At 42.8% G+C, this 18,461-nt stretch overlaps 2 protein-coding genes across 3 annotated transcripts; one reads left to right on the forward strand and one right to left on the reverse strand.

The window, feature by feature from the left end:
* Positions 1-4,134: 4,134 nt before the first annotated feature.
* LOC311488169 (dynein light chain Tctex-type 3-like) lies at positions 4,135-7,452 on the forward strand. 2 transcript variants are annotated; one of them, XM_084544699.1, is made up of 5 exons: positions 4,135-4,238; positions 4,842-4,883; positions 4,991-5,114; positions 5,219-5,296; positions 6,501-7,452. In XM_084544699.1, the coding sequence occupies exons 1-5, from the start codon at positions 4,212-4,214 to the stop codon at positions 6,575-6,577; spliced, it is 348 nt and encodes a 115-aa protein (XP_084400825.1). In that variant the 5' UTR covers positions 4,135-4,211; the 3' UTR covers positions 6,578-7,452. The 2 variants fall into 2 exon arrangements, with proteins under 2 accessions (XP_084400825.1, XP_084400824.1); XM_084544698.1 differs by lacking the exon at positions 6,501-7,452 and having other exon boundaries at positions 5,219-5,630.
* A 146-nt stretch (positions 7,453-7,598) lies between these two features.
* xk (X-linked Kx blood group (McLeod syndrome)) lies at positions 7,599-16,995 on the reverse strand. The gene is made up of 3 exons (XM_084544697.1): positions 16,592-16,995; positions 10,937-11,199; positions 7,599-9,724 (listed from the first exon to the last, which is right to left on the reverse strand). The coding sequence occupies exons 1-3, from the start codon at positions 16,834-16,836 to the stop codon at positions 8,790-8,792; spliced, it is 1,443 nt and encodes a 480-aa protein (XP_084400823.1). The 5' UTR covers positions 16,837-16,995; the 3' UTR covers positions 7,599-8,789.
* Positions 16,996-18,461: the final 1,466 nt, after the last annotated feature.

The raw sequence follows: 18,461 nt of genomic DNA on the forward strand, positions 1-18,461 counted from the left end.
ACTGCTCTATCTCTCTCTCTACTCATGGTGGCACTTTAGTTGAGAGATGGTTAGGTTCCTTGTCACTATAAATTTCTTGACACAGAATAAACTATGTTTAAGTGCCCCTCATAGAAAAGTCCAGTCCATTGTTGCGTAAGATTATGTTAGGCTTTAACAGCGAGTCAGTGGTACTTGTAAGAACTGGACGCTCGCTGTTATGGAATGACAATTGGCATAACATAAGCTGAAAACCATTGCTGGAATTCAAGGGCTCTCTTGAGGCTATTTGTTGGCTGGAGTGCTCAGTGCTTTGCGAGTTCAGCAATGTGATGGTCAGTATAAAGGAATAGGAATCCTAAGGACGCTCACACAAGTTTATGACCACGACTTGTTGCCAACAGACCCATTTGTAAACACAGTGTTGACTGGTTTATTTGAAATAACACCAGGCTTGCAACAAAGGTCAAATGGGCCAGTACTGTTATGCTCTGTGTTTATATGTGATTTGAAGATCATAATAATGATTCTCCATTTCTTTTCCGCTAAAATTGAAAATCACAACATGAAGGAGTAGGATGAACCTCTATACTGTATGCAACCAGCTACAGGATTAGTTAGCAACAATGACGCCACCACAGGAGGCACAGATGTTGGTGGACCCTGGAGTCGATGCTATTTGTGCAAATGTTGCACTCTAACTGGTTGTCCATCTGTGTGTCGAGTTGAGTGTCACAAAATAAAACGTTAAAAAAGGCTGCCAAAAGAATATGACAGGACAGATTTATGTTTGATATGTTGAGACTAACAAACTGTACTAAACCTGAGCTAGATGTAACAGTCATCTCCCATTATAGTGTGTAATGTATTTATGCACATCAAGGCTTGAAGAGTAAAGAAACACAAAGACCAGTAACTTAATTGAGCATAGTGGACACTTGCTATTTAGGCTGACTGAATGAAAGTACCATCTATTTTCGTTTGCTCATTAAATTTACAAATCTTAACAGCCACTACTACTGGACGGGGTTTTCATTCATGCTAGTATTACTGTTCAGGCATCTCTTAAAGGTGCAGTAGGCAACTTTTATAAAACTAACTTTCTGTCATATTTGCTGAAACTGACCCTATGTTCAAGTATAATTGCATAAAGCAGGTCATTTAAAAAAACATCGGCTCCTCTGGCCCCTCCTAGAGCCTGTAGCGCGATTTGCAAGACATCCACGGCTCCACATCCAGATGCACCAATCACGTCCAGGGGTGTATCTAACAGAGTGTCAATCACTGCTCATGGACACGCATTTCATAGTCCTAAAGTTGACTATTGCTAAATATTTTGACCTAAAATTATTTAGCAATAACGAAGGGTATTATAAAAACTATTTTGTTGTTGTTACGTCGGTGTGTTCCATGCTAGTTTGTTTACTCGCTCTCTCTCGGTTCTCTGCTCGTGCACAGTATTCCAGGGCCAATATGCACGCGCTCTATCGTGCACAGCTCTCCCTTGTGGGGGGAGGGGCTTGGGAGACCTTTTGGGCTTTAGCGGAAAGTGGGGAGGGACTGAGAAGTTGTCGATGTTCAAATTTTTTGGCTAAGTCCTGGATCTTCGCAATCCTGCCTACTGCACCTTTAAGTCTTGTTTGTTGACACAGGACTTATTTTGGGTTTTATCCCAGCCTAGATGGCAATGTGTCATCCACTCTGTTCCAAGATATGTATTATACCTCATCAGATTTTATGTAATGGCACTCAGTCTTTATTTTATTTCAGACATCTGGGATGTGTGCCTGTCTTGCAACAATGTACCAGTGACATCCACATGCTTCTCCAAAACCACAGCCCGTGCCATGTCGCGTTCCAGTAAGATTCATTTTATAAGTAGGCGACAGACATGTATCCTAATGAAATAGTGAGTAAAGTAAGCTGCAATACGAATGCATCCGTTTTAAATTAGTGGACACTTGCTTGAAAGCTTTGCTGAAAACATGCCAAACAAATCTACAAATTAAAGCTGAGGTGACATGATTTTTATGTTTATGGACCTGGATGGAAAATGTTTGACCCTGGACTTATTGGACTGTACACCAGTGGGATTTGGGTGTTTCTCCAAAACTCAGATAATAGTAAATATTATATTATATGTATTGGTTACTCTTAATGACTTATCATCTTTAATCATGGTGCAGTGAGTTGAGGCCTTTCTGTGCGCAGCTTGCATGCCTGCTATGGTTTTCTACTTTCTAAAGATATGAACGTAGCATTGCTAATGATTACTAGTGTGATTGTGACTGATCTGGTACAGGATTAAATGTGACAATATACGCTACATCAGTGAGACAAAGCATGTATGGCACAACCAACAAATACCGAAGGATTTGGCATTAATCTGGGCTGCGGCTCTATCACAGGTTTTGGCTGTTGGAAGGATTTCCACAGTACTGAGTGTGTGGACATGTGTGTTACTAAATGTCTTTACACTCAGAGTAACTTCTGTTTACATATGAAAGCAGATGTCCATTGTTCTTCATTAAATGCTTTGCATTTAAACATACCCGAGAGGAGTTATAAATAAGAAACTTCAAGGTTACAGAGTGAGTGGAATGGTATGATTCCATGTCAGACATACTCCAAGTGATCCTTCAGTCTGTGTAACCCAGTGTGGCATTTTAGTTGATCCCCTGAGATTAAAAAGCTAGAGGGTCAAAGGTTGTTTTTCCAGCAATACGAGCAGACAGTATCCAAGGACATTCGGTTCAAGAGCCCAGAGCCCATTTGTGTCGATACCTGTAACTATAGATGTAAATAACAGAAGTAGTCCTGCATCCTGAATAATCTATAGCTATGAATGCAACCAAGATGCATTGGGGACGCATTTGAGATCCATTCCTGACCTCCACATCTGGAGGTGGTCAGTGCTACTTGTCACCATGTTGGGGTGCACACACAACAAACAGCGCTGCTTGTGGTTCTGGAACAACGTTAGGTAACGACCCATTAGAGACAGCAGCTGTTATAATATTCTATTGCACCCCAAATGATGTGGCTGTTTATTTGCATACTGAGTGTAAAACTTTGATCGAACGGTGGCTCAAGCATTTTAATGGTGTGGTTAAAACCAAGTCTCAACAGGACCCATTTGCTTCATAGTCTGTCACTTCGTTATAAACTTTGACAACACAATAACACCCCCTACCATCGGATACAACAAAGAAATATATTAAACTACACTGATTTTGATTGATTTTAGTCTTAAACAAATTATGCACTGCGGCATCCACTACAACTAGAAACTAACTGCGGCGTATTTTTTGGGCGTGAATATTATTAACATATCACTGCACAGCTTCCATCATGAGTAACAGTATTTATCAGTCTATCATGTCATAAAACTATAATATGGTTGTTTGAATCTGACATTCAAAATGATTGAAAGAAACAGCTGCGAGGAAGAAATACACACACTCTCCCTGGGTGCCCCAGAGACGGACTGTGAGACGTCCAACTGGCCACTGCCAAATATATTTGAGGGTATCAACTGGTGAGCCCTGGGAAAAACATTTGAGCCCTTCACCATTAGGGATGAGCATTTCAGTGCCTGTAGGAACTCCTCCAAGAGAAGAGTGTCTGCGGGACAGTTTCTGTCAAGGCAACAGACGCTTTTCTTCTTATTGTTTGCATATTATATGAACTAAACAACAAAATTGAAGGAGGAAAAACAGTCCAGAAACAGCAGATTCCACTGCAGTGCTGACTTCCACGTAGGTTCAGAAGGTTACTTAATAGTTTGCAAGAAAAAATAAAATAGGTTGGACAACATTTCTTCAGCTCAACGAAACCAACCTTTATTAAAGCCCTGTGTACCTGTCAATAAATAAATAAATATAGTTTTATGCATAGATTAGGGTCCCAATAAATGAGGTACAAATAGACCACAAAATGCTCAAAATGACCACAAAGACACTAAATATCACGACAAAATTAATCACAGTATCTATTAAGAGACTCAAAATTACAAGAAAGAAAGACCAAAGGTGAGTCACCAGGTTTGACCTTGCAGTGTCTGAATTCAACCGCAGTGGGGCGACCAACTAAAAACCCGTGACCCGCTGCAGACAGCGTTTGACCATCTTGTCTGCGCTCGTTGTCTCTCAGCGAGAGGAGCTAAACAGGAACAAAAACAACAGAGACCGGCGAAAATAAAGAAGACAGGAGGTGCTTCTCCGACAATAACGATGGAGGAGTATAACTCTGGGGATGAGGTAAAGATTTATCAAAACGTGCCTAGCGCGCAGTCAGTTCTTCGTTAATGAACTCTTAATAGAAGCCCTTAGCTTAGCCGTTTAGCTGCCCGTTAACTGTTAGCTTAGCCTGTTAGCCAGCTGATTGTTAGCTTAGCCGGCTAGTTGAGGCTAACGCAGTTTTCACCGGGGTGTGGTCACCACTCAAACGATTTATAATAACACATAAAATAATAAATAAAGGTTAAAAAATACCTACTGTCACTTACATGTGAACTCGGTGAATATATTTGTGTCAATTCAGCAATCTCCTGCTTAAATAGGCTAACAAAAGATCTGACAAATCAGCTATAATGAAGTTAATGACAATAGGACACGTAAATACAAATATCAGTAAATAAAGAATTGTGTTTTTAAAGCAAGGTTAATATAAATATATTTAAAATATCAAAGATAAAATTAGTTGGAGTGTCATTGTATTATTGGGCTTTTGCAATAATATATAATTTATTTAAAGTGTGAACTTTTATGATATATTTTATTATGCACCTTATTTTAATGTAGAATATTTCAGTTTCTTTGTGCTAACGTTCCTTTCTTTTCATTTTTAAATTGATCCTGCAGGTCGCCTTCAATTCTGACGAGACCAGTGTCGCAGTGAAAGAGGTGAAGAGGATGTTTTTATCCCTGGAAGCATTATCTTTAAACTGCATATTACTTTAATCATCAGTGCACATGAATTCTTCTTCTTCTTCTTTCTTGGCTCGTCTCAGTGTATCGAAGGCGTCATTGGTGGCACAGATTACAACCAGAATAAGGTGAACCAGTGGACGGCCAGCATAGTGGAGCATTCACTGACTCACCTGGTGAAACAAGGACGGCCGTTCAAATACATAGGTGAGCTAGTCACTCGCCGCGCACGATAACTTCCGAGCTTCCAGGAAAACCCTGTTTGTATGTGGAGGTAGACGTGTGTAACGCTGGGCTGTCCTGTTTTGCAGTGAACTGCGCGATCATGCAGAAGAGCAGCGCTGGTCTCCACACGGCCAACTCCTGCTACTGGGACACTGCCACTGATGGTGAGAGGCGACGTATAACGAGAGCTGGTATCAGTAGAAGTGTCTCCACAACGTTTCGCTTTAAGAGGACACAACTCTCAAATGTTGAATTTTGTGTAAACACAGGCAGTCATACAGAGACCTAAATAAGGGTCTTAAATTTGAAAACGTGTAAAGATTGATGTGGTATCATCTTGTTTATTTGTTACCACATTTGGTTGTCAGTTAGAGACTGGTTAGAGACTGACATGGATTCCAAATAAAATAATTTGTTCGTCTTTTCAAGCAAACATGTGCAAAATGAATGGATTAATTGCAAACACAGAGAAACAATCACATCAAGGCTTTACATAGTCAGTAGATGATATTTTTAAACTGATTATCCAGGGTTTATAGCCTAGAATCTAGACTGCCCCCAATTCCAGGGGCAGTCTAGTTACTCTCCGTTGACTTGAGATGTCGAAAAATCCAAGATGGACCGGGCCAATCACGAGTCGGTGGGCGGGCTTAACATGGTGACGACTGACCTGCGACCATAAGTTCCGTGAATTCCCCGTGAATTCCCCATCCTGCTAGAACTACCAGAGCGATGGCTGCTGCTAGCGAACAACTTTCTTTCGAATCGGCTTTGGCCGCCACTCTGAAAGACTTGAAGTTAAGCTTTTCTCTGAGAAAGGAACAAGAAACTGCACTGAGGTCGTTCTTACAAAAGAAGGATGTATTTGGAGTTTTGCCAACCGGATATGGCAAAAGTTTGATCCACAGCTTAAAAATGATTAATGCAGGAGAAACTCAACCTGTAGGCGAACTAAAAAAAACAAAACAGGATGCAACAAGAACTATTTAATATCTATTAGGATAAGTTTTTTCCACAACACACGCAAGGAACTCTCTTTTCCGTCGCTCTGACTACGTCACCTTCTTCGTTGCTCTGATTGGTTGTAGCGCTATCCTATTGCGTGGAGAGGGAGTTTGAAAGACAACCGTTTATCCCACCCCTCCGGTTGAGCCCTGTCTATGGAGAGTGCCCAGACCCTACATTTAATGTGGGTCTGGCTCGTCAGGCTACAGGGTTTACACTATCCCTCTTAATCTGATTGAAAGTTCCTTTAGATTTGTTGTGCTCCAATTATTGAATTACACACTTCCTGATTGAAATCAAAGAAACCTTTTACCATAAAGGTGTCATAAATGTCTTAATTTGTCCTACGTTTGTGTGTTCCAGGAAGCTGCACCGTCAGGTGGGAGAACCGCACCATGTACTGTGTGGTCAGCGTGTTTGCTGTTGCTGTGGCGCTGTGAGGGCAGTGCAGAGCGGCATCCTCCCCTCTTCTCTGAAGGCCATCATGCTTGAAACGGAGCTTGAAGTGACACCAAGAAAACCAAGGCGCCGCAAAGATCCTCTGATGATACCCTCCGCTAGACGATGATGTACAGTTAACCCATTTCTTCCCACAAGGTGGAACGACGGTTGTGGTTCGCGAGTTAGTGTACGTGTGAAGAAGTGTTGCCTGTGTAGTTTTTTTCAAACTACACAGGCAAAGTGTATGCTGAATATTCAAATTCTTCCCAAATGAATGTACGTTCCCAGTATGTAAAACCTGATTCTTAATGTTAACCATGCTAGCTGCGAGGCTTTGAGCAGCTGTCCAGAAGGAGGCTCACATTGTGGTTTTCAGTGAAACATCTCCATTTATTGGATGGATTGGTTCAAAATCTAGATATTTTTTCTCTCTTGTGAAAAACTTACTTTTGAGCTAGCATCATATTTAATTTATATTTATCATATCAAAATTTCAGCTTCTGTAATATACCTGCAACACTAATGACATTCCCGTCACCCTCAACTTTGTTACTGAAAACGTTGGCGTGAAGACGTGGTAGCTCAGAGTACAGTCTTTCAGAGCGGAGAGCAGGACCGTAGCTTTATCTCCTTCTGTACATTCCCAAATGAACCAGACTGAACTGTTGCTATAGTGAGGACGTTAGTATTTTAGAAATGTCTCATTGTGTCTTAGTGAGTAAAGTCAGGCGTTAATTGTGTTTCTACCAGTCTGCATTTATAATTTGATAATTTATTGATCTTTACAGACAGGACAGTTTTTCTTTGTCTGTAGAAATCTGACGAGTTAAAGTTGTCCAATAAATGAATTTGTCAAAGCCTGTTCAGTGTAGTCTGCACATGTATTATTGTATTAGTGCCTGAACTGACATAAGGGAGCCAATTATTAATCTGCAGTTTGTACGATTGTCCACTAGAGGTCAGCAAAGTGTAGGACGGAGCGATGAGGTTGAAACAATCTCGACAACTTTCACATATAAATATAAATTTATTTGGATTTGTGTGAATTCATCTTTTAAATACTTCTTGCTGTGTATTAGAATGTCTGGCTATAATAGAGCCATTTTTTTTTATTATTATTATTTTGACTTGTTTTGTGTGTACAAACATTGGGAGCATTCCTGTGATACCAGAGGTCGTGATGCCTCTTCAGATACATTGCAAAAAGGAGTAAGTGCAAAAACAACGACACTGACATTCTCTTTCTCTCTCAAACACACATATTACTATACAGTAAAGTTAGAAAAAAAAAAAAGCGAAAATACTTTGTCACATTTCCAAACACTGACACATTTTTTTCTTTTCTGTTAGATATAATGTTTGTGTGCGCCCAGTGTAAATATTCTAACTAATGAGACGGACACAGAGCAGACAGACGTTAACGGGCATGAATCAGAAAAATGCAAATACATCCAAACAAAGCGTTTCACATCACTGCTGCTGCTGCTGCTGCTCAACAGTTGAACCAAAGCCACTGAAATCTTTTTTTCTTTTTAATTTTTTTTTTTTTGTAGACGTGCAAGAAACACTGTCCGTGCTTTACAGTAACGCGTTGGGTGATTGAAAGGGCTCTTTAAGAACATGTGTAGGTAGATTAACATCTCATCGTCAAGCACAAGTCACATCACAGAAGCAGCGCGTATTAATCATAAAGCTCTTGTTAAGGAGTAATTGCTTGCAGCAATAAAATGAGCAAAGGGGGAGGATTAAAAATAAAATAAAAACTAAATAAATATACTCACCCCCTTTGCTGAATAACACCTCATCTGAGGCTCCACACATGCACACCTCCATGCCAAAGAGACACGAAATACAATCACTTAAAATGCATGGCTCTTTGTGATCAGTAATGCAGCATATAAGTAGACACGGTCTCCAAACCTAAAGAAGTAATGGTGGCGTCCGGGGGGTTTTAATTTGTGTTAAAGGCTGCGGGATGAAAGGTTAGCATGACGGCTGCCGAGACAGGTGAGCGCCACCTCTGCATGTGGACGCTGTGCAGCCAGGACAGGTCTGAAGTTAAGGACACATTTGCTTCATGTGCGAGTTGAGATGGATATATGAGAGCAAAGGAGTGTAAACTCAACTCACAGAAGGATCCACGTGGCACTTAAAAGGTTACAGAGGGTATGATATTTGTCTCTTAATGGCACGTGAGGACAACTGATGCTTTTAAGCGTTGCAGGATATACTGTGGCTAAGGTCACCATTGATTCCACTTCCTATATTGTCCGTTTCATTGGGAATGTCATAGATTGTGTCATTGAGCATGTCATAGGTTGTGTCATTTGGCATGTCGTCTGAGGTGTCGCTGCCTGTGTCATGGGCTCGGTCGTCGGCTGGCTCTTTGCGTGCAGACGGGCTCCGAGGCCCCAGGACGGGCTGTCCTATCGGCCTGTTCTGTGGCGAAGAAGAGTTACACATGAGGCAGAGGAGAGAGGAGCAATCCCACATCCCCTGCGTCATGCTGGAGGAGAAGAGCCTCCGACACGGATGACAGAACTGGTAGAAGACCAGCATGAAGAAGATGCCGATGGCGTAGGCGACCAGCAGCTGCAGCACCAGCAGCGGGGCACAGACGAAGTTGTAGAAGTCAGTTTTATAGATGTACCACAGCAGAAGCAGTGAGGCGTTCTCCACAAAACGCAACATGTAGTACACGGCCATGCGATACCAGTTCTGGGACTTGTTGATGAGGTCCGGGTCATTGAGTTTCACCTGCACGGCCGACCAGCAGAACATGTTGATGCCGGCGTAGAGGAAGGTGAGCAGGCAAAGCACGATGGTGGTTCCCACCCTGGTGAGAGTTTTTTCTATATTCTCAGGGAACGGTGAGTGGCTCAGCCAGAACAGGATCCAGGGGTAGAGGAAGAAAGTGAGGAAGTTGAGCAGAACCACAGGCAGCACCCAGAGCTGCAGCACGGAACTGAACAGAACCAGAACCACCACACGAGTGGCGATCTCAAAACTTCTCCACAGAAAAATGCACAGATAAGCCGTGGGCCGGACGTCCACTTCATAGTCGTCGTATTTAAGCTTAATGGCCAGGATGTTGCAGCGCAGCGCTCCATACACGATGGACAGGAGGGAGATGACCATCAGTGTGCCTGACATGGGGGAAAAAAAAAAGGACAGGGTCACATTGTTTCTAACCTATTCCCCAGAGATGTTGTTTATTTTTAAAACTCTCCCTCATGCACGGTATTCTTGGTCCTATTTGCTTATCTCAGAGTTTCACATCTCCTTTTTGTAAACTAACAAAGCATGACACTGCCAGGAAACCCAAAACGCATAAAAAAACAGGTGCCTGTAAAATTTCCCACATCTTTAGTCGTTAGCACTAAAAATATTGTTATTTGAACAGATTTAAGTTGTAAAAAAAATCCTATTTTATCCATTTATAAGACAAGATATACACAAATAGAGCAAAACACGTGTAAGAAATAAAACTATAACACAACTTGTTTGCATGAAAAATGCATTAACAGTCTGTATTTGTGTGTAAATCACTAAAATCTGTTCCTGCTCACTTTAAACAGGATTTCTCAGTTTCACACTATAAATGATTTATATTGCTGTAAATAAAACACTTGTAGTGTGTTTATGGGCGAACAGATGGACTCCACCGGTTAAACAACTTGTTTGTAGACATACTGAAGAAGTTGTATGTAATCAACCCCCTGTTCATACTGAGCAGTAAAAGTAAAACATGTGGTAGCTGTGTAAGTGAATGGGGACAAATCAGTCCCACAAAGAGGGTAGTTGGATGATGTCCAGCTGATTTGAGTAACATCTGCCTTTTTTTTTTTTTTTTTTGCAAAGACTTGAATTTTTGTCCTTCATCATTTAGTAATGGGATCAGTAAATGATTACATGGAGCAGTTTTAATGCACAAATGGTCACCTCTTTAGTGGACTAACCCTAACCGTGGTCGTATCATTCAGGACATTCAGGGCATTAAATCTGTAACAGTCGTGTCAGGCTAACAGCCGCAGAGAAGAGAGTGATATTTATAACATCCTTAATTTTGCCCTAATTTGAGCACCAGATGTCCTAGTTTGACTTTGTGTGAACCCTTTACTAAATCTCTCTCAGGAATAGATGCACCCACGCGCACTCACAGTGCGTTACAGTTTGACCCCAGATCTGCTCCAGTCGACAGAGAGAATCACCGTTTTCCACCCTCAGTATCAGAGAGGCGGTTGCATAACACCACTTTGACTCATGAAAACACCATCCTCTTATTTCCAATATGGCACTCAGCTGATCAGCCCACATCAGAGTGGACCGGGTACATACATACACGGACTCCCGCTCACCTCTTCCAATGGACACCCCCTGCTGCAGGACGCAGATGTAGAGCTGCAACGTGAGCTGGGGGGCCGATCCCAGGAAGGCCTGAATGACAGAGGTGCGGGCGAAGGCTGCTCGGTGTGTAAACAGTTTGCCCTCCGCCTGCCCCACCTGCCGCTCCACCTCCTCAGACTGACCCCCGCGGGGCATCTGCTTCTTCCTGGTGATGCTGACATAAGGCTCCTCCACGCGGCCCACGCTGCCGTAGATGCAGAACGCCTCCAGGCACCTGAAACAGCAGAGGAGCGGCGACCATGAAGAGCTGCGGAGGCTTCTGTCGTGTTGCGAAGAGGCGGACAGCTTTTCATCACTCCTTAATTATTTTACTCAATTTCAACACTCATTAGGATCCCTATTAGCTTCATTAAAACAAGTTTACTCTTCCGAGAGTCCACAGAGACACGCTCAGTGACAGACAACTCCCAATCACACTCAAACACAGCTAAAGAAAAAAACACTAAAGATAAGCAGCCATGCTAGCAGCTCTGTGTGCTAATGTGCTCACAGTGATAACGCTGACATGCTTTGCAGCTGCAATGTTACACATTTGCGGTTGTCACTGTAAAATACGCCAGAGGGGTAGCCATCCGGGGGCCTCGTTCACCATTTCTTTTTCTGACACGGGTCCCCCCAACATTTGCTTTGTTTGCCTGTCCTGATTGTGCGCCCATGCGTAAGGATCATGCAACACATTTTGTGGTTACGTGCCAGTATATCGCGCAGAGCTGGTGGTGCTGCAGGAAAAGTCTGCGTCTTCTGGGGACCATGAATATAATCCCCTAAATTTCATGGCTATTCCTCTAATAATCAGTAATCTTACTTAATACTTGTTAATGATTTATTCATCAGTTCATCTATTATTCAGAAAGACCTTGTGGATTTCCCCTAATGTATCTGCACACTGTGATGCAGGGGTTCTTCTCATATATACAAGTTGGTTAACTACATTTATGGCCCATTAGAAACACCGACCAGCTTCAGCCAAATGATTTGTCACGTGTCCTCCATTTTGACTGTTATGAACTTAATGGCTTAGAGAGCTGTGTAATTTCTAAGCTCTTCTTTAATTGTCATGGATTTTCAAGCTTGCACACTCTCGGCTGTATTGTGTTTCTGCGAGTTTGCTTTCTCCTGTTTTGGATTTACCTTCCAGAGAATTTAAGCTACCAAGAGCTAAAACTGATCTAAATGGCCAACCTGAATTAACTGCCAAAAAAATATGTAAGCGTTTTAAGGCGGGATTTAAAAACAGGCCTGAACAAGAACAAACAAACATGCAGAAGCTGCAGCCGTAAAAAAAAAAAAAAAAAAAAACACGGTGTCCCCTCTGCTTCAGCATGGTCCTCGGGACAACCAAAAGCAAGTGTTCAGCATACCTGAATGATGATTAACAAATGTGTATAAAAAATGTATCACTATTAAAACAGCTAGTCTCAATTATTTGAACATTAGCTGAGCTTCAATTAAAACACAGATGGCGACTTATTGATTAACTGTCTGAGGACTAATTTAATGTTACAAGCCCAATGAAAAGCTACAGCCGTCAGCAGATGCAGAAGCCCCAAAACCCCAAGGTAGTTTTACCCTCAGCGTTGTGTATACCAGAATTTATCTCTCTGGCATTATTGATATTAAAAGAGCCATTGGTGACAGTGTATTTGACAGTGTCATAGTAAAACAACACCATAGTGCAGAGAGTGGGCAAAGAGGCAGAGGTCGAGGGAGTGCTGACCCAATAAAGAAGAGCTGATACGCAACCAATGCAATAGCAGAGATGAGAGGATTTAAACCACAGGGAATGACCATTTGTCAGTGTGTGAAATGCTGGAGAGACATGCACCTTTAACGCATCCTTTAACATATATTATATACATAAAGAGACTACACTAAAACCTTAATTAAAGCTGACGTGACAAAGATCGGTCTCGCACTCTGTCACCAGCTTATCATCATCTATAAAGACATGCCGATACAAATCAGGAGATTAAAGTACAAAGTCCACTCCTGACGGTTAAGGACAGTAATGTGAGGCTGCAGTGGGCACAGGCACAAAAACAAGACAGTTGAAGACTCTGAAAACACAGCGTGGTGTGGTGAATCTTGATTTCTGTCGAGGCTGCAGGTGGTAGCATCAAATTTAGCCTCATATAAACAATCCACACTGCTGCTGCTGCTGCTGCTGCTGCTGGTGTTGCTGGTGCTTATGTAATGGAATGGGGAATGTTAACTTCCCTTCAGTAAAAAAAAAAAAAAAGTCATGGTTTAAATACAACAGCAGATCTGAGAATTGCTGAAAATGTGCATCATCCCTTCAAGGCCACAATTCACCATTTTCTAATGGCTGCTTCCGGTGTGAGGATGCAACATGTCACCAAGCGAAATCCGTCTGACGCTCGTTTCACAGATGTAACAGCGAGTTCAGAGGTCTCCCTAGTCACCAGACAAAAAAATCCAACAGAACGCCACTGAGACGTGGTGGAGCTCCTCCACCTTGCGCAAACTTGCAGAAATGATGTGAGACAATCACGCCTTACATCACTTGATTCTGCCAAAAAGCAGAACGACAACAGCTGATGTTTTTCTAGTTGGGTGCAGCAGAAACATGTTATTAACACAACTGTGACAGAGAGAGAGATCAGGATAAACTAATAAAATGGTAGATCTGGCAACTGGAAATTAAATAAAATACACGCTGTGAATATCTGTAAAGCTGAAGGGAGCTGTGGGTGATTACTCTCACTACTGCGCTGTAAGTTATCAATATGGATTTATATCGGCTCCATTCAATACTGCTCAATTAGCAACACGTCACTAGCTGCATATGAAAGGGCTTCCTCCGTTGAATCTAAAGAGAATTTAAACTCCGCTTCTCTGAGCTATTTTGCATCTTCCAGCGCAACGATTGGGATCTTCAAACATCGTGACGCATTTACATTTCATAAGTTCACCTCCTTGCATGTGTACACGCAGGTCGAATTATGATCATAAATACCATACGTCTTAACATCTGCGCTGTTAAGAAATTATACAATTCAATCAGCTCATCCTCACTGAACAATCCTGAATCTGGGAATATGCTGTTTCTAAAACCTTTGAATTGCCTCATCACACATTTTTAAGATCATCAGATCATTTAACAGCCACTAGGAAGCAACATTATACGCTAATGTAAGGCCCTTGTTTACTCATTTGAGCTTAAACCAATAAAACAGCAGCAGGTCCAAATCGAAACAATGAGTTGAGACTCTTTTAGTGTTTTTCAGATACAGCATTACTGGCTCATTATGTTCCAGTATGATTTAATTTTGCCGTCTTAAGGATGCTCTAAACATACGAACAATTACATTTGTTAATCCCTCTTTATCCGCTGCCACACTAGAGGGACTCCAAACACTTCTGCAGAAAAAGCAGAGACTTCGAACTTAGATTATTTTGTCAAACTACAAATTACTTTACAGTGACAGATTATACTAGAGGGACTCTAAACACTCAAAATCTGCAGACAAAGGTTGGAAGGAGACTTTGAACTTAGATTATTTTGACAAACTACTGTTCTGGATGGGAACAGATTAAGGTCTGCTTCTGTTTAGAGCAGCGAAAGAAGAAATGATCACTCACACCCAGTGTCCTGTACACTGCTAATGAGAGATGACGCATGCAGCCTCAGAGAAAATATAAACAAGTTGACAAATGTTTTCTGCATGTCAACCAACTGGGGAACTACTGTTGTGAAACCACATGATGAAGACTGTGTTAAGACATCTTAAGTGTTGGGTGGAGAAAAGGAGGAAGTGCTGCTGCGCTGTCTTCTGCAGAGGCGGACATTCCCGTTTCTGCTTGTGTTGTTGGGAGATAAGGAGCCAGCAGCGACACGTGCTATTCTTAGATTTGCTCCTCACTGAGGAAAGATACAGACGTCAGTAATCATTCGAATGAACACCACAGGGGAAACGGGCAGTGGAGGTCAGAGCCGGGGAGGCCGCTGCCGTGGAGGCCGCTGCCGGGGGACGAAGGGGCCGCGAGAGAAAAAAACTAAAACACGGATGTCTCTGAGTCACAAACAGAAGCGTCTCCGTTGAGGGATGAGCTGAGTGTGATGATATTCACAAGCTGAAACATAAAAACATGCAACTGCTGTGTGCGTGCTGCACTGCATAACAGCTATATTGACCATCGGAAGCTATCTGACAATTGCTTCTGTTATATTAGTCTATGAATTGTCTGATAACATTTAGTAGTCAAAACAACTCCAAGACAAAACTAAACAGAAAATGTCACATTTGAGAAGCTGCTATCGGTGAATTTGTGCATTAAGCAAGATCAAGTGAGAGGAACTACAGTTATATGCAGAGCTGCACTTGCACATAGATCAAAAACTTTATGGATTTGTTAAATAGTCTGAATCAGCTGAAGTCTGTCCAGACATTCATCATCATCATTGTGAGTTTTTCAGACTTTAGTAAGCTCTTTCAAAAGCTGCAAAGAACATTATATGTGCGTTTTTCCTTCTTCCTGATGAGCATCTTCGTTATTAAATTGAGTGTGCAGCACCTTTAAGTGGTAAATTAAAAGCTGGAATTCCCTCCTGAAGCTTCACCAGACATCGAAGTGTCTGTTTAGGCTTTCAGCATGTAACAAAACTTTAATGGATCATCATTAAACCTGCAGAATAATTAACCGACTTCCTGTTTCCACTCGAACTAAGGGCTTCTAGTTAGGGCTGCTACTAAGGAGAATTTTCATTATTTATTAATCTTCTGATGATTTTCTCAATCAAACTGTTAATTATTTGCCTTGGATCGTCTCCACATCTGCAGATTGCTCTTCTGTTCCTCTCCAAACTGATCAATCAACCACTTTTGTCAGCCGTGGCCTGTATTTTAGGAGGTGAGCTGGTTTTGTTGGGCTTACCAGAGAGTTAGATCTCCTGCTGGTGCATATTTGAAAATGGTATTATGCGTGTATGTACAGCAGGGAGGATCTCTACATGGCAGGATTAGTCTCAGATTCCTGCAGCTGAGGCAGATGGTCCGAAGAAAACAGGGCTTATGCAGGGGAAGACCAGGCCTATTAGAGATTCCTCGGTCAGTGTGGATCTGCATGATGAGCTTGTTCATGCAGCTGGGGCCCCGTTGTGGTGATTTAATGCTCTTTCAGACAGAGCAGGCATAAATAAATCACACACAGCTGGGCCCGAGTGCGACCAAACTGTGGGAAGATCCTTGTTGGAGCTCTGTGGCCTGAGCAGAATGGCAGCTGCGTGTTTGTATGGAACATATTGATATACAGGGGGCCTCACTGCTCATCAGCTTTACTTTCGAAATAAACGACCCACACATGCATCCACTGCAGCAGATGTAGGCTGCCAACCACAGACAAAGGGCCAGAGCGAATGAAAACAACAGCATGTGCGCAACGCATCAAGCCAACCACCCGTAAACAACCGAACGGAGGCAGGGAAGGGAGAAAACAATCCTTGGATACAAAACAAACAAAATGTGCAGTAACATGATAGATGTGTCCTCCCCGGACGCAGTTGACATGAAAGACACAATGGTATCCAGGGCTTCTGCGCGGGGCAACCATTAGTGGAACACACGGATGAACATGTCTCCACTGACCTGACGATGGGACCGAGCTGCAGGATGTGCAGCAGCAGAATGAGCGGTCTGTCTCTGCTCAGGTCCCGGTGGATGAAGGTGAGGGTCAGCTGCACGAGCACGGACGGTACGAGCGTGAAGAGGAGCGTGAGTCCCTGCCAGATTTGGTCCCCGGCGGAGAGGTACGTGGAGCTGAGGTACAGCGCTGCCGTGGTCTCGGCCGTGAACAGAGACACCGACACAAAGATGGAACTGGGGAGTCGCATTCTCACTCACTCCGCCATTTGGGGAATGCGACGCGCTGCTTCGCTCCGTGTCCGCACGTCCATAACGACACCACCGAGCCGTCAGTCAGGCGCCCGCTGGAGGGGACGGCGGCGGCTGTGGCAGCAGCGGCAGCTCATCCGCGGTTTGAGGCAGGCAGGACGTTTGCACGGCCAAGTGTTGTCCCGAGGAGAGTCTGTGGGGGGCGCAAGAGGCGCTGCGCTCTCCAGTGCGCACTGAGGCGCCTGTCAGTGTGAAGAAAACGCCCTGAAGACAGTGAAGCACTGTTGTTATGACTGTGCAGACAGGGCAGCACTGTAGAGGGTCACATCTTTTTAATTAGCGTGATTTTATTTAAAAGCAACCACACAAATATGCACTAAACTGTGAGACAAACCAACTATATAAATGGAGCATGACCCAGAAAACAAACACTTAAGTTAAATGAACACATTCCCAGTGTTGCCCTCAGCTTCCAACATTAAAACGACTGTGACTGCCGCAGACAGCTGCAGACTGCTCCTCTTTCTATTGACTTACACAAACCAGATTCAAACTCATATATTCAAAGTATAAGTTTGAATATGGTTTTGTTTTTTGCATAAAAACAGATGCAATGTTTGTTTCTGCTGAGTTAAGCTAGGAGGCTTTTTATGCAGCATGTCTGCAACAACGAGAGCAACGAGCTTGTGTATTTAAGTGAATCATTTCCTCTGAATACTGTCCTTTAATTTCATTATTTCATATACACCGATCAGCCACAGCATTAAAACCACCTTCCTGATATTGTGTAGGTCTCCCTTGTGCCGCCGAAACAGCTGTGACTCATCAGAGAATGGACATGGGCCTTCTGATGGTGTCCTGTGGTGTCTGACAACAGGATGTTGTTAGTGGGGGGCCTTTGGGTCCTATGGGGGGTTTTTGTGGATCAGGCTTGTTCCTGTGAGTCCCACAGACACTTTATCAGGCTGCATCCTGCTGGGGGTGGCTGCTGCCATCAAGGAGTGTCATTGCTATGGGGTGGGGGTGCCTGGTCTGGTCTAGGTGGGTGCCACATGTCTAAGTAACATCCACATGAATGCCAGGTTTAAAAGTTTCCCAGCAGAACATTCAATTATCACAAGATGGTCAATGTTATTTACTTCTCCTGTCAGTAGTCATAATGTTGTGGCTGAACACACAACACACACACACACAAAGTATATCCTGTGTAATGTTTCCAAGGCACTGGGATGTAGAGTGGTATTTGGGTGGGGGCTGGAAGTTCTTCCGTTTTTTCCGGCCTGTGTTGTGACCCGGGCACTGAGCTATATTGTGGCGACTTCTTCTCACCCATCCGTTTTGGAAAATAAGTAAAGACATAACATAACAAAACATCCATCTTTTTTTTTTTTTTTTTTCATCTGGACACTTTATTAATATCAATAACCCTGTAGGATTTATTTTGAACAGCTTTGATCGCATATGCAAAAACAGCACACACACACAGAGAGCTCATAAATGTTCCACAACAGGCACAGTCAGCATTGAGAAACTGCTTTGGTTTGCTGATATTCACAGGCCTTTTTTTGTTTTGTTTTGTATTTTTAAGCCAACATGAGCTCAGTGTTCATAAATGCTATCCAAA

This window comes from Chelon labrosus (genome assembly GCF_963514085.1).
Source record: "Chelon labrosus genome assembly, chromosome: 5".
Lineage (NCBI taxonomy): Eukaryota > Metazoa > Chordata > Actinopteri > Mugiliformes > Mugilidae > Chelon > Chelon labrosus.

Coding starts and splice junctions, on each gene's coding strand:
- LOC311488169 (XM_084544698.1), top strand. CDS start 4,212: ATGGAGGAGTATAACTCTGGGGATGAG. Junction 4,884..4,990: donor CCAGTGTCGCAGTGAAAGAG/GTGAAGAGGATG, acceptor GGCTCGTCTCAG/TGTATCGAAGGCGTCATTGG. Junction 5,115..5,218: donor ACGGCCGTTCAAATACATAG/GTGAGCTAGTCA, acceptor CCTGTTTTGCAG/TGAACTGCGCGATCATGCAG.
- xk (XM_084544697.1), bottom strand. CDS start 16,836: ATGCGACTCCCCAGTTCCATCTTTGTGTCGGTGTCTCTGTTCACGGCC. Junction 11,200..16,591: donor CAGCTCGGTCCCATCGTCAG/GTCAGTGGAGAC, acceptor CTGCTGTTTCAG/GTGCCTGGAGGCGTTCTGCA. Junction 9,725..10,936: donor GGGGGTGTCCATTGGAAGAG/GTGAGCGGGAGT, acceptor CCCCCATGTCAG/GCACACTGATGGTCATCTCC.